Below are 12,630 nucleotides of genomic sequence, written 5' to 3'. Positions count from 1 at the left end.
CTAGTGCTCATCCTCCGCTGGCCCTGAGGGCGGGGCGAGGGGAATTGGGGTCAGGCCGGAGGTGTTTTCCCTTGGAATTAAGGGGTCCCTGAAGATGTTGGTGCTGACACCCAGCCTCACGCACCTGCTCCTCCTGCCAGGCTCAGGCTGGTGGCTCCCTTCAGGGCTGTCCTTTCCCCACGTCCGCCACCCCTTTCTGGGCAGCCTCCTAGGTGGTGTCTGCCGGGGAGGGAGCCCACGGGTGACGCTCTCTGGTTGCTATGCCGAGGCTGAGGGCCAGTCCCACTTTTCCAGGAAGTGTTCCCTGACTACCTCGGCCTCCCTGAGCTCACTCTTCTCTGAACTTCTACAGGCCAAAGTCCAAACTGTGGTTTTAGGTTCTTCCCTGTTCAGCCCCAGGTGGTCCCTGAACCCCCTTGGCATCAGGCCCCGGGCTGGGCAGAGGGGAAAAAGCTGCACAAGGCCACTTTTGGAGCACCCCATCTAGCTGGGGATGGGAAGAGACAGTGACAGGGGCAGCAGACTCTTACAGGTGAAAAGCCAGGTGCTTGCCCAGCCTAGACTGGAGGGCCGCCTGCAGAAACTGGCCCCCTCTGGCCCGCCCTGAGGGCTGTTTTCCTCCGGCCGCCTCCATTCCAAGTGGGACTGTGCCTGACAGTACCCCCTGTCTTGCCTCCAGCTCTGGTAACCCCGTGGGCTCCACGGGTCTGGGCTGTTCCATTTCCTTGCCTGTCTCCCCTGCTAGGCTGCTGGTCACTGGGTTCTCAGACCCTACTGGAGGGACAGATTCCCAAGTGAATGGGGCCAGCCCACTGATCTCAGGGCCCTGGCCAAGCAGCGTGACCTCTGTCAAGTTCCCTTTTTTGTTTTTTTAAAATTTTTAAAATTAATTTATCTGGCTGTACCGCATGGCTCGTGGGATCCTAGTTCCCCGACCAGGGGTCGAACCCAGGCCCCCTGCGGTGGAGCACAGAGTCCCAACCACTGGACCGCCAGGGAATTCCCTAAGTTCCCTTTTTTGTGCTGTTGATGTTTTCTGAGTCTGTCTTGGCCTGTGGCAGGTGGCTTGGAGGCCATTTGGTGAGAGGTGATGAGGACCTGAGCCAGGGCATGGCGGTGGTGGGGGGTGGGGATGGAGACGTTAAGGAGTTGGTATGAGTCAGGGTGGGGAGTGGCGAGGGCCTGGGGGTGACAGCAGGCCCAGCCACAGGGGAGGCAGGGACTGTTGATGGAGGAGTGGATGCAGGGTGGGGGCTGGGCACGGTGTGAGGGGCCTGCTCAGGAGAGCCAGGCTGCAGGTTTGGGGAGCTGCCAGCACACGGGGTTCTTGGAGTTGTGGGCGTGGCGAGAGCAGAGGTTTGTAGGGTGAAACGTCTTTTAAGAGAGGGTGGGACAGGGGTTGGGTCGGAAGAAGGGTCGTCAGGTGTTGGCACTGCAGGGCCTGCAGGGCCTGGGCCGCCGTCTCACCGCCGAGGTGCCTCTCTGCGCCAGCAAAGGCTCTAAAGGCCCAGGTCAAGTTGAGGTTGGGCCTGCTCAGCCGATGTTCCTTCCCAAGCTCTTCGGTGACCTGCGCTCTGTCCGGGTTCTTCTTGGTGACCATCAGAGCATGGGCTGATGGCCATGTCACAAGCCGGAGCCCATCTCCGGCTGTATGGTTGAGGGCTAAAGCCCCCTCCTAAGGGGACTGTGCCTTGCTAAAGAGAGGGACTGGCCTGGGAGGGACTGAAGAGGAGCAAGTTGTCACTTTTCTCTGAAGGGCCACCCCCTCCCTTCTGCCCAGGCTGGCATTCAGAGTGGGCAGCAGGTTCCCAACCTTGACCCCCACCCCAGGCCTGCCTCAGATGATGTCCGTGCCTCGTCAGGCCCCTCCTCCCATCACTCGGGATGGAGCCAAGGACCTGAATGGGTTCACTTTCTCCAGGTCTTCCCCACCCCTTCTCTTACACTGGGCTAAAGTGTGTGTAATCTCAAACTTCTGCTTTAACCATTTTTAGGATTACCGTTGAGTGACATTAAGTACACTTACTGTGTGTGGCCCCTCTCGCCATTAAACACTAACTCCCCTTCCCTCTCCCCCCATCCGCTGGCACCCACCGTTCTGCTTTCTGTCTCTGAATTTGACTCCTAGGGCCGTCATAGAAGTGGAGTCACACACTATGTCTTTTTGTGATTGGCTTCTTCCCTTCCACTGAGCGTAATGTCTGAGGTTCATCCGTGTTGTAGCAGGTGTCAGAATTTCCTTCCTTTTTAAGGCTGAATATTGTTCCGTCGTGTGGATGGATCACATTGTTTTCGTCTGTTCCCCTGTCGGTGGACACTTGGGTTGCTTCCACTCCTTTCCTAATACCACTCCAATCAGGCTTTGGCCCTTCCTCCCACACCAGACCTCTCTCACCCAGGTCTCCGCGATCTTGTCGCCAAACGCAGCTGGCAATCTCGGGCCTCACCTCCCGTGACCGACCGTGGGCAGCACCCGACAGAGCCCATCGCTCCCTCCTCCCTGACGCCCAGGGCGGGGGTGGGGGGTCCTCACGCGTGTTCCAGGACCCGTCTGGCACTCGGGGCCCCCTCCCGAGCCTCCTCAGACTCTGCAGCCGGTCCCCCCTCTTCTCTGCCACCTCTGAGTGGCCCTGGGACACTCAAGTGCTTGGGCCACGTCTTCCTCTCCAGCTGCCCGTGGCCCCCCCCCTTGGGGAGCTCATCCAGGCTCTGGGCTCTCGGGGCCATCTTTATGTAATGAGAACTTCCAAAATTCTGTCTCCAGCCCAAACTCTTTCCAGAGCTTCAAACTCCTTGTCCACCTGCCTACTGGACATTTCTATTCAGTTGACACCACTGTCCCCTCCAAACCTCCTTTTCTCCCTGGTGCAGGGCCTGGCAACTGCCATCTTTCCCGGCATCCCAGCCATCCAAAAGCCTGTTGGCTCTGCCTTGCAAACAGGTCCCTAACCCGAGACTTCTCACCTGCACTGCTAGTGCCCTGGTCCCACCCAGTGATCTCCACCTTCCGGGGGCTCTGCCGGGGCCTCCTCCCCAGCCTTCTACCTCGCCTGCCCTCGGAAGAGCACCTGTTCAGTGCAGCATTTGGGCAGCCTTCGCAAACCTCAGCACCCGGACTTCACACCCACCTTCCTGCTCGGTGTGCTCCTCTTTAGCACACCGTTATCCCTGCGCCCCAAGTATGTCAGCTCCGTGGGGAAAAGGCTTCCTGCCGGCTTCCTTCCCTGTTCCGTTCCAAGTTCCCAGAACAGTGCCGGGTGCAGAGACCCTCAGGGCGAATACTTGCCCAAGGAAGCTAGCTGCTCGAGGTGGGGAGGCCTCCACCCGCAGCCCCCGGCACCTGACGAACAGAGGGGGGGCCAGGAGCCAGCTTTGGAAAATGACGTTTTTATTGCTATGTTTGCAGTGGCTTTTTGAGCACAGTAAGGGTGTCCCCGCTGGACCGCCGCCCTCACCCGCCCCACCCCACCCCTCCCCTCTCCAGCCCACGTCAGGGTGTGAGGGAAGCCTTTCTAGGGCCCCCTCGGCTGTCTCGGGATTGGACGTGACACAGACGTGGGTTAAGTGAAGCTGCTACGCGGAGGACTTGAGACGTGGAAAGTGCGTCAGCCTTAAGCTCGCAGGTGGGAGCCGCGCGCAGGATCCCCGGGGCGGGGGACGGACGCCCATCTCGGATCCCCGCCGCAGGGGCGCCCGGCTCGGGGCGCAGGGTGTGGGCCAGCCTGAGCATGCCCGGTGAGCAGCCCCAGGTCCGGATCCCCCCGCAGAACCCTGCGTCGGCTCACCCTGCCGACCTGCGGGCAGAGCGGGCGGTGTGCGGACACCCTCAGAGGTCCCCGCCGTGCACTTTTCCACCACCCCGGTCGGGGGCCAGGGACTACACGTGCGCATACCCACACGACAGACTCACACACTCGACAGCTTGAAGCTTCTGTTTTGCCTATGAAAATGAGATCTATAAATTCACACTCCTTGGCCGGGGCAGAGGTGTACGAGGGGCTGAAAGGGATGGGGCGTGGCAGAGAGAGGGACGTTGGGGTGTTTCTCTTAGAAATATACAAGCAGAAATCTCAAGTTTTTATAAAATGTGCAAAATACAAGCCTCGTTTGCCCACAGGCACAATTTACACCTGGTATTCACCTCGGCTGAGAACTAGAGACCTACGTCTATACCCTACGTACTCACGCACACATGCACTCAAGCTCACACAACTGATATTGGCGGCAATGGGCTCAGGAACGGAAGGTTCCCTTGCTGGCTGGCTCTAAGCTTCTAGAGTAGGGATGGGGAGAGGCGTCTAGCCCAGCTGAAAGGTTCGCCGTGGCTCTGCCGCCCCTCCCTCGCCTGCCCCCCCCCGCTCTCCAGTCCCCCGTTCCCCGAGCTGCCCCTGCTGCCCCTGGGGTGAGGGGCCACCCGAGGGTATGCTGGGCAGAGCCTGGAGAGAGGCGGGCAGAGCCCGGTGGGGTCAGGTGAGACGTGACCGTAGCGGGCACTGGAGGGCAGGCGGCAGGGCCTGGGAAGCAGCGTGTGCACCAGCTTGGTTAAGGGGTGGGGGGTGCGGGGTGGGGGGTGTGGGAGTAAAGCAGCTAATACCTATAATTTGTATTTAAAATTTTTCCCAGCTTCTGTTCCTCTACAGAAAAGGAAAAAAGACAGATGGCAGGATAGAAGCTTGAAGTGTTATGTGGGCAAGGGGGGGGGGGGGGGGGGGGGGGGGGGGGGGGGAGGCATCTATTTTTGGTGGGTTGTGATATTTTTGGCATTTTATTAAAAATGGAAAAAGTTATTTTAGTTATAAGCACTCTGGTGCTTCCTCCCCTCCCCCCCGCCCCGGCACACCCCGTAGGTGTCAGGGAAAGGCAAGCCCCCTGGGGGGGGGTGGGGGGCTAGAGCAGGGGCTGCTATGGCTACGAGAGGGTGAGCTGGTGATGTGAGCCGGGGCACCTGTCACATGACGCTCTCCACCACCACCACCTTGCTGCTCTCGGACACTGGGGTCAGGGTGGTCAGGCCCCTGACATCCGAGTCCTGAGCTCTGTACTCCAAGTGGTGGAGGCCCCAGACGGGCTGCGTCAGGTGCTGCCAGCGCTGCGGGAGAGAGGGACACACGTTGAGTCCCTGGGGAGGGGCACCTGCTTGTCCCTGGCCTCTCTCCACTTCCCGCCGCCTGCCACCAACTTGGGGCCCGGGGCCGGCCGCGCCCCTCCTGACCAGGCCCCGCTCCCTACGCTAGGGAAATAGGGTTCAGTGGAGGGCCGAGTGGCTGCTAGAACAGAGGCTAGGGACAGGCCTCTCCTCCGCCGCCGCCACCACCTGAGCGAGGCCCTGGAGGGCCAACTCTCCTCCCGTACACCCCCCGTCCGAGCTGGCCCAGAGGCTCCGGGCAGGCCCAGAGGCTCCGGGCACGACGGTCTGTCCCGGCGGCGGCGGCGGGTGGGAGAAGGGGCAGGGCGCTCTGGAGGTCATGTCTCGACCCAACGGGAGGGTGGGATGGTGTGCGGGAGACGGGGCGCGGGGAACTGACCTCAGCCACGGTCCCCTTGGCCCTGAGGAGGCGGCCCAGGAGGTGGAGGGGCACACACAGCATGGAGGAGAGCGCGAAGCCCCAGCCCACGGCCTCGCCCCACCACGGGTACACGTAGGTGTTGTTGTAGACCAGCGGCTTGTAGTACACCGTGTTGAAGATGAAGATGCCCTGCGGGCGAGAAGCCTCGCGCTCAGCCGGCAGCCACCCCTGCAGGCCCTTGGCGTCCCTCGCCCTGCCCGGCCTCTCCCGGCCCTTACCATGCACACCAGCGGGGTGAAGAAAGACCAGCACCATTTCATCCAGGGGCAAGGTCGGTACCCGATCATGCAGGCCACGTCGTCCATGAAGCGGTCGGCTCCTGGGGTAACGTGAGGCCGGAGGGCCGGAGCTAGAGACGCGCCACCCCTGACCGCGCCGCGCCCCCGGCTCGCCTGTCGGCCCAGACCTACCGTACACCCAGGCGATCACCACGCACTCCCAGAAGGCCTGCCAGAGCAGGGTGGTGCCGCTGGCCGAGTAGTAGTCAAACAGCTGGAAGACATACATCCCGCCCTGGGGACGGAGCCAGGTCAGGGAAGGTGGCGGCCGGCAGCCTGAGGCCGGGGGCATCCCTCCCCCTGCCCCCACTCACATCGGTCACCATGGAGAGATCAATGACAAAGCAGAGGGCGCAGCAGAGGGCCACGGAGATCTCTCTTTGGAAACGGAAGTAGTAGGAGGCCGGGAGGAGGTCCAGCAGGCCGGTGATGAAGCCTTCCACACCTACAAACTGTGGCCGGGCCACTCAGGCCGTGCCCCTCCCCACCCACCCGCCATCTCCCGCGGCCCGGTGTGCCCTCGGCCCGCCAGCCCCCCTCCCCGCCACCTCCCGGCCCCCTCTATCCTGTCCCGCCTTGCAAACCTGGCTGTCGAGGCCAAGCAGCAGAAGCATGAAGAAGAACAGGGCGGCCCAGAGCGGGGCCACAGGCATCAGCGTGACGGCCCGGGGATAGGCGATGAAAGCCAGGCCAGGCCCTGAGGGGGAAGGGGCAGGGTGTGGACACCTGGAGCCCTCCACCCACATCCTGTCCCCCTCCACCCTGCACCGCGGTACCAGGGCAACGGACGACGCCGGGGCACCCTGTGGCCAAGGGCCTTTCCGGTTGTGTCAAAGACGCTGCCGGGCCACTCGAGCCCCGTGCGCGCGCGCGCGCGCGCGCCACCCCGCGGGCTGGAAGGTTCCCGCAAGCCCTTGGCAGACCCCTACCCATAAGAGTGGCGTGTCTGGCTCAGCCTTCTGGACCTGGGTTCCAGCAGCTACTGTGGTCGCAGATCACCACTGACCCAGAAAAGGCCGACCTTTCCCTCTACAACACTCAGGCAAGCGTGAGGACATACCCCGAGGCCCCTGGATACAGATGGACCGGGGCTCGGGGCTCCACGTGGCCTGGCCTGAGATGGCTGAACAGCTGTGCCTCGCAGCTGCTCAGCCAGGCCTCCTGGCCCAGAGTGATGTGACAAATCGAGTTTGAATTGTTCTCATTTCTCAGAACGTCATTCTGTGTGCGTTCACGTACACGGTACGTGACGACAGCAGCTGCTGCCGGTCCGGAGGCCGGGCTGGGGCTTGCGGGGGTCTTTACCTGATTCCGCCACCTTGGAGATGTGCACGCCCTGCTCTGTGGCCATGAAGCCCAGGATGGAGAAGACCACGAAGCCAGCGAAGAAGCTGGTCCCGCTGTTGATGAGTGCGAGGATGATGGCATCCCTGGGGGCAGAGGGGACCGCGTGGGCTGGTGAGACCGCCTGCTGCCCACGGGCAGGCAGGGCAGGGGTGGCAGGGCTGTAGCGCCTACTTGTAGCAGTTGTTGTTGAAGCGGTTGTAGCTGCCCAGGGCCGTGAGGGCCCCCAGGCCGATGGCGTAAGAAAAGAAAATCTGGGTCCCGGCATCTATCCATACCTGGAGGTGAGCGAGGGGAGAGCAGGTGTGAGGAGCCCCGCTAGGCCGGCCTGCTCCCACACCACGTCCCCGCACCTGATGACCTCCACCTCACCTGAGGGGACGCCAGCTTCGACCAGTCAGGCTTGAGATAGTAGATGATGCCGTCCAAGGCTCCAGGCAGCAGCGCTCCCCGCACCAGCAGCACGACGAGGACCACGTAGGGGAATGTAGCGGTGAAATACACGACCTGGGGGGCGGGGCTGCTCAGAGGGCTCCTGCGGCCCCCACCTCCCCCTTAGGTGCCCTCAGCCTGCGCAGGGCTGCCGGGAAGGCCACGGTCCCCCCCCGGCCCCACCCCGCTGGCCGGTGTGCTCAGTGGTGAGGAGGGAGGCCACCCAGCGGCACCCCCTTCTACTCATCACGGCCACGACTCCTCCCAAAGGAAGCTGGCTGCTTGGCTGGGGCACCAGCAGCCCCACGGCAAGCACAGGTCAGCTGCGGAGGGAGGGAGAGGCAGGGCCCTCCCCTGGCAGGGAGTGAGGCCACGGCCCGCAGGCAGGTCCCACGCCTCCCGTGCCGACTCCAGGTCCTCGTCTGCAGAGAGGCGGGGGTCCTTGGTGCCGGGGATTAGAGCTCGGCTGGCCAGAGACAGAGGCAAGATCAAGACGACAGCAAAGGCCTCTGCCTCCCACCCAAGCAGCACCGAGCGGCTGCTCTGCGGACCCTGCTGGGACGCTCCCGCCCTCCAGACACCTGGCCGTGTCCCGTCGGCACGCCGGCTTATCGTGTGTCTGTTCACACAGCTGTCCCCGCAACCTGACAGGGAGCCGCTGAGGGAGGGATGTGTGCAGGCTCCCCGCTGGGTCCCCCAGGGCAGACAGGCAGGTGAGAGAGACAGACCGAGACGGTCAAAACCTGACTCAGAGCCAGAACCCAGAGAAACTGGAAGGGAGGGAAGGCGAGCCAGGGATGCCCCCCACCCCAGGGAAGGGGCAGCCGCTGCCGGGGCCTCTCCCCCTCCACTCGGGAGGGAAGGCTGCCGGGCCTGGAGGCGCAGGGTGGGTTAGACTCTCCAGCCAGGGGGTGGGGATCAAGTGGCCCGGACTGAAGTCCCTGCCCCTCCTCGGGCTCTGGCCCTGCTCCAGTCTCCTCCCCTTGCAGCAGTGGTCGCTGGCAGACTCCCACACCCCCCCCAGGCAGTGCTGCCCCCAGCCCTGCCGTCACCCCGGCTGTACCTTTCCTGTTGACTTGACCCCCTTCCAGACACAGAAGTAGACCAGCACCCAGCAGGCCAGCAGACGCAGGGTCACCTCCCAGTTGAGGGCCCCCGGAGCCTCCAGCCCCCCGGAGAGCCGCAAGACTTTGTTCCTGGGGGAGGGAAAGCCCATGAGGTCTGTGCCAGCAAAGGGCCAGGAGACGGGGGGAGGCCCTGGGGTGGTGCCCCCCGCCCGCACCCCCTCCGCCGCAGCCCTTGCGTCCAGCCGGTCTCCCCCATGCACCTGGCCGGCCCGGGCCAAGCCTGCAGCCTGGAGTCGCTGCAGTCTGTGTCCCCGGAGCCTTGGAGCCCCTGGCGGCCCGGCCCGGCCCCACGCCGTCCCCAGCGGGCCCAGCAGCAGTCCCCCGCTTCCCTCCCCAGGCGGGCAGGCACCGCCCGCTCCGCTTCCCTGGCCTCATCCCCCCAGGGCCGGGCCCCGGCACACGCACACGCACGCGTGCACACGCACACACATGCAGACTCGAGCTACGTGTGGGAGACCAGAGAGACAGGCCGGGCCTGGCCCAGAGGTGCCTGACTCACTCCCAGAACTCGATGACAGGGGACCGGCGGTCAGCAAGCTGGTCACAAGTGAGGTTGGCCAGGGTGGCATTGGCACAGTCTTCGTGGCGGAAGATCTCCACACAGTCGGGAGTGTTCCAGGTATGGCCACACGTGGCCCAGGGCAGCGTGGTGGTGAAGGACTTCACCAAATAATAGAAGCCCCAGGCCAGCACCATGATGTAGTAGGTGTTGCAATAGAAGACGATCACCATGGAGGCGTAGCCCAGGCCTGGAGAGGAGCGGAGTTTCCATGCAGGCTCTTTTCTGGCCAGTTCCCCACCGTCCCCACTATCTACCTGGCCAGGCACTGCCAGTGGCCCCTGCTGGACCCCTAACATCCCGCTCCCTGCATCTGCCGTCCTCCCCCTCCCCCACCATCCGTGCAACTAGACCCTTCTCTGTTGCTGTCCAACCAGACCTCTCCAAGTCCCCCTGGACTCTCCCTTGTGCTGTGTCCCCAGCGCTAGGCTAACTCCTCAATCTGTCCCCCCACATCAGCCCCTGCTCCCTGCCCCCGCCCTGCTTCACCTCCTGCATCCTCCCCGGCCCCAGAGCAGAGCACACATCCTGCCCCCATCTGAGAGTCAAGTCCTCTTGTTTCCCTAGTCTCACATACCCGTCCCCTTCTCCTGGGTCCCACCGCCACCATGATGCTTGAAGGAAGGCCATGCCTCCACCTGCCCCCCACCCAGTGGCCTCCGTACCAGCAGCTGGAGGGTTTTCTGGGGACCTGGGGCAGTGTGGGAGACAGTCACCCTCTCAGCAGGCAACCTCGGCCAGTCACTCACTTCACCTCTCTGTGCCCCAGCCTCCGAGGACGGTAACGGTAGGACCTACCTCCCAGGGCCTTGAGCTGATGGGGGGAACACTGCCCCCACACAGAAGGGGCTTGGCGGTAACCCTGGCCACTGGTTCTTCCCTTCAGACCCTGAACTTTCGACGGCTCCCGTCCCAGCTCCTTAGGCTGGCCCTCTGGCTTCTCCTGCCGTCGCGTCTCACACCCAGCCACCCTCTTTTCAGCCCCAGCGAGCCAAGTATACTCGGCAGGGCCTGTCTCGGGCGCTGCTGGGACTGGGCTTTCTCGGCCTGGTGGAGAGGTCCATCCCCCACTCTGTCTCCACCTCCCCAAGGTCAGCCAGGTGGTCTGCACGTCCTCCAGGTTCTCCCTCACAGCTTGGGGGGCATCCCAGGCCTGGTGCTCAGACACGAGGTGCTCAGACTTGAGGCTTCTCAAGTGGGTGCCAGCTTTGCGCCAGCGGCGGGGAAGGGGAGAGGTCCCGGAGGGAGGGGGTGCGGGGCTGCCTGGGGCTGCTCACCTTTGAACAGGGGGCAGATATTCCACACGTTGATGCTGCCGGCTTTCATGAACTGGCCCAGCGAGATCTCCAAGAAGAAAATGGGGATTCCTCCGACCAGGGCGATCAGGATGTAGGGAATAAGGAACACACCTGGGGGACGAAGCTCCAGGTGGCCACTTGCACAGGGCGGCCCCTTAGCCAGGTGGGGACTTGACCCAAACTCCTCAGCCAGGCCAGGCCAGGCAGCCTGGCTTTCAGAAGCCCTGGGAGGCGGGTGGGGCCCCAGCTGCAGGCTCCACCCGGGCCCCATCATAACTTCCCACTGAGTGAATCAGTGCAAGGGGTGGCTGCTGACTCAGGGGCCCAAGGTGAACAGTCTTGGGGAGGTGGAGTGTCGAGGGGCCTACGGCAGCCCCTGGGCCCTTAGAGCCCTGTTTCCTGGGCCCTTAGAGCCCTGTTTCCTGGGCCCTTAGAGCCCTGTTTCCTGGGCTCGGGGTCCCCTAACAAGGCTTCTGCCCCTACTCACCTACGGTGCCCTAACTAATGGGCACGGAGGACACACGCACTTGTGGACACAAGCCACTCCGTGGCCGGCGCTCAGGCCCGGGGACCTGCCGAGCTTGGGCGAGGGGAAGGGAGCCCTGGCCTATCCCGGCACCCAGACTCTTGCCTGCAAGTGTGAAGGTGCAGGGGAGAGGGTGGGTGGGTAGGTGGGCAGCAGTCGTCTGCCAGTGGGCAGAGGGGAGGGTGTCCGAAAGGGCATGTGAGCAAGGACAGAGGAGACAAGGTTGGGGGCGGCGGGCAGGGCCCTCAGGCTGGGGGAGCCCTTCTCCTCTCCGGGCCCCCGCCCTTGCCCCCGCTCGGCACTCTCCACTACTCAAAAGCTCAGCTTGGTTGCAGCTTGCTCGGCTTCTGGTCTCAGCATCCTTCTTGCTTGTGACCTTGGGCAAAGGCCTCCTCTCTGGGCCTCAGTTTCCCACCCGTCATCTAGTCACTGCGGCTTCCCACCAACCCTGGTGCTGCTTTGCAGTCACAGGACACACGCGTGCCCATCGCTGTTGCTAAGCTGGGCTGGGGCGGGCAGGCGGGCGGGCATGGGGTGTGCATGCAGTGTGTCCAGCGGCGGCGCCAGGCGGCCCAGGCTGCAGGCTTCCCAAGCCTGGCTCAGGCACCCAGTGTTCCAGGCCCAGGCTAGAGGGGAGGGAGGGGAGGGGAGGGGAGGGGAGGGAGAGAGGGGAAGAGAAGAGAGGAGGGAAGGGAGGGGAAAGCAGAGGGAGGGACAGAGTGGCCCATTGTGTGTGTGTTCGTGTGTGCACACGTGGGGGGCCCACACAATGTGCCACTTGTGTGCCTGACCTGCGGGGGCAAGCCAGGGCTCCTCACCTCTGGAAGCCCCCCCTCAAGGGGGAGGCCTCGCCTGGCCACCTCGGTGGCCAATCACTTCGGGGCCGAGAGTCTGTGGGGGCAGCGCGGCGGCTTCGGCAGGAGGCTCGCCGGCCCCCTCCCCCCACACGCTGCCAGGCACATGACCGGCCGGGGGGGGCGCGGAGACCGCCTGGCTGGGCCACCGCGCGGCGACGGCGGGCGAGGGGCAGCCCCCGGCCGTCCCGCGGGGGCCTCCCCACCCCTTGGACTTCGCGCGGGCGCCCCGGCGGGGCCGGCGGCAGGCGGGGGAGGGGCCCGCGCTCACCTCCGCCGTTCTTGTAGCACAGGTAGGGGAAGCGCCACACGTTGCCCAGGCCCACGGCGAAGCCCACGCAGGACATGATGAAGTCCATCTGGCGCGTCCAGGTCTCGCGCGGCGGCACGGCCAGGTGGCCGCCGGGCGCCCCCAGGCCCGCGGGGCCGTCGGCCTTGGCCGGGGCCCCGTCGGGCCCGGGCGCGATCAGGGGGCCCTTCTTCTCGTCGCCGGACACGCTGTAGATGCCGTTCTCGGCGCTCTTCTTTGCCATGGCCGGGGGCGCGGCGCCCCGCGGGAGCGGGCGGGCGGCGGGGGCGCTGGCGGCACTGGGGGGGGCCCGAAGGTGCGGGCCCGCCGGGGGCCGGGGGCGGCCGGACCGGGGG

General features: G+C 64.5%; 1 protein-coding gene across 4 annotated transcripts; it reads right to left on the bottom strand.

The window, feature by feature from the left end:
* Nucleotides 1-4,741: 4,741 nt before the first annotated feature.
* On the bottom strand, nucleotides 4,742-12,570 carry SLC6A8 (solute carrier family 6 member 8). Of its 4 annotated transcripts, XM_024116790.3 has the most exons (13): nucleotides 12,257-12,565; nucleotides 10,585-10,716; nucleotides 9,248-9,497; nucleotides 8,685-8,817; nucleotides 7,562-7,696; nucleotides 7,364-7,467; nucleotides 7,151-7,275; nucleotides 6,430-6,542; nucleotides 6,160-6,297; nucleotides 5,978-6,080; nucleotides 5,786-5,886; nucleotides 5,526-5,696; nucleotides 4,742-5,089 (listed from the first exon to the last, which is right to left on the bottom strand). In XM_024116790.3, exons 1-13 carry the CDS (start codon nucleotides 12,516-12,518, stop codon nucleotides 4,949-4,951), a joined length of 1,908 nt encoding a protein of 635 aa, XP_023972558.1. In that variant the 5' UTR covers nucleotides 12,519-12,565; the 3' UTR covers nucleotides 4,742-4,948. The 4 variants fall into 4 exon arrangements, with proteins under 4 accessions (XP_023972558.1, XP_028337979.1, XP_028337980.1 ...); XM_028482178.2 differs by lacking the exon at nucleotides 4,742-5,089 and having other exon boundaries at nucleotides 5,096-5,696; nucleotides 12,257-12,570; XM_028482179.2 differs by lacking the exon at nucleotides 4,742-5,089 and having other exon boundaries at nucleotides 5,097-5,696; nucleotides 10,585-11,757; nucleotides 12,257-12,335.
* Between the last annotated feature and the right edge of the window lie 60 nt (nucleotides 12,571-12,630).

Source organism: Physeter macrocephalus, chromosome 21 (assembly GCF_002837175.3).
Source record: "Physeter macrocephalus isolate SW-GA chromosome 21, ASM283717v5, whole genome shotgun sequence".
Taxonomy (NCBI): domain Eukaryota; kingdom Metazoa; phylum Chordata; class Mammalia; order Artiodactyla; family Physeteridae; genus Physeter; species Physeter macrocephalus.
The sequence above is the reverse complement of the archived record's forward strand: the minus strand, read 5'-3'. Positions and strand labels throughout refer to the sequence as shown.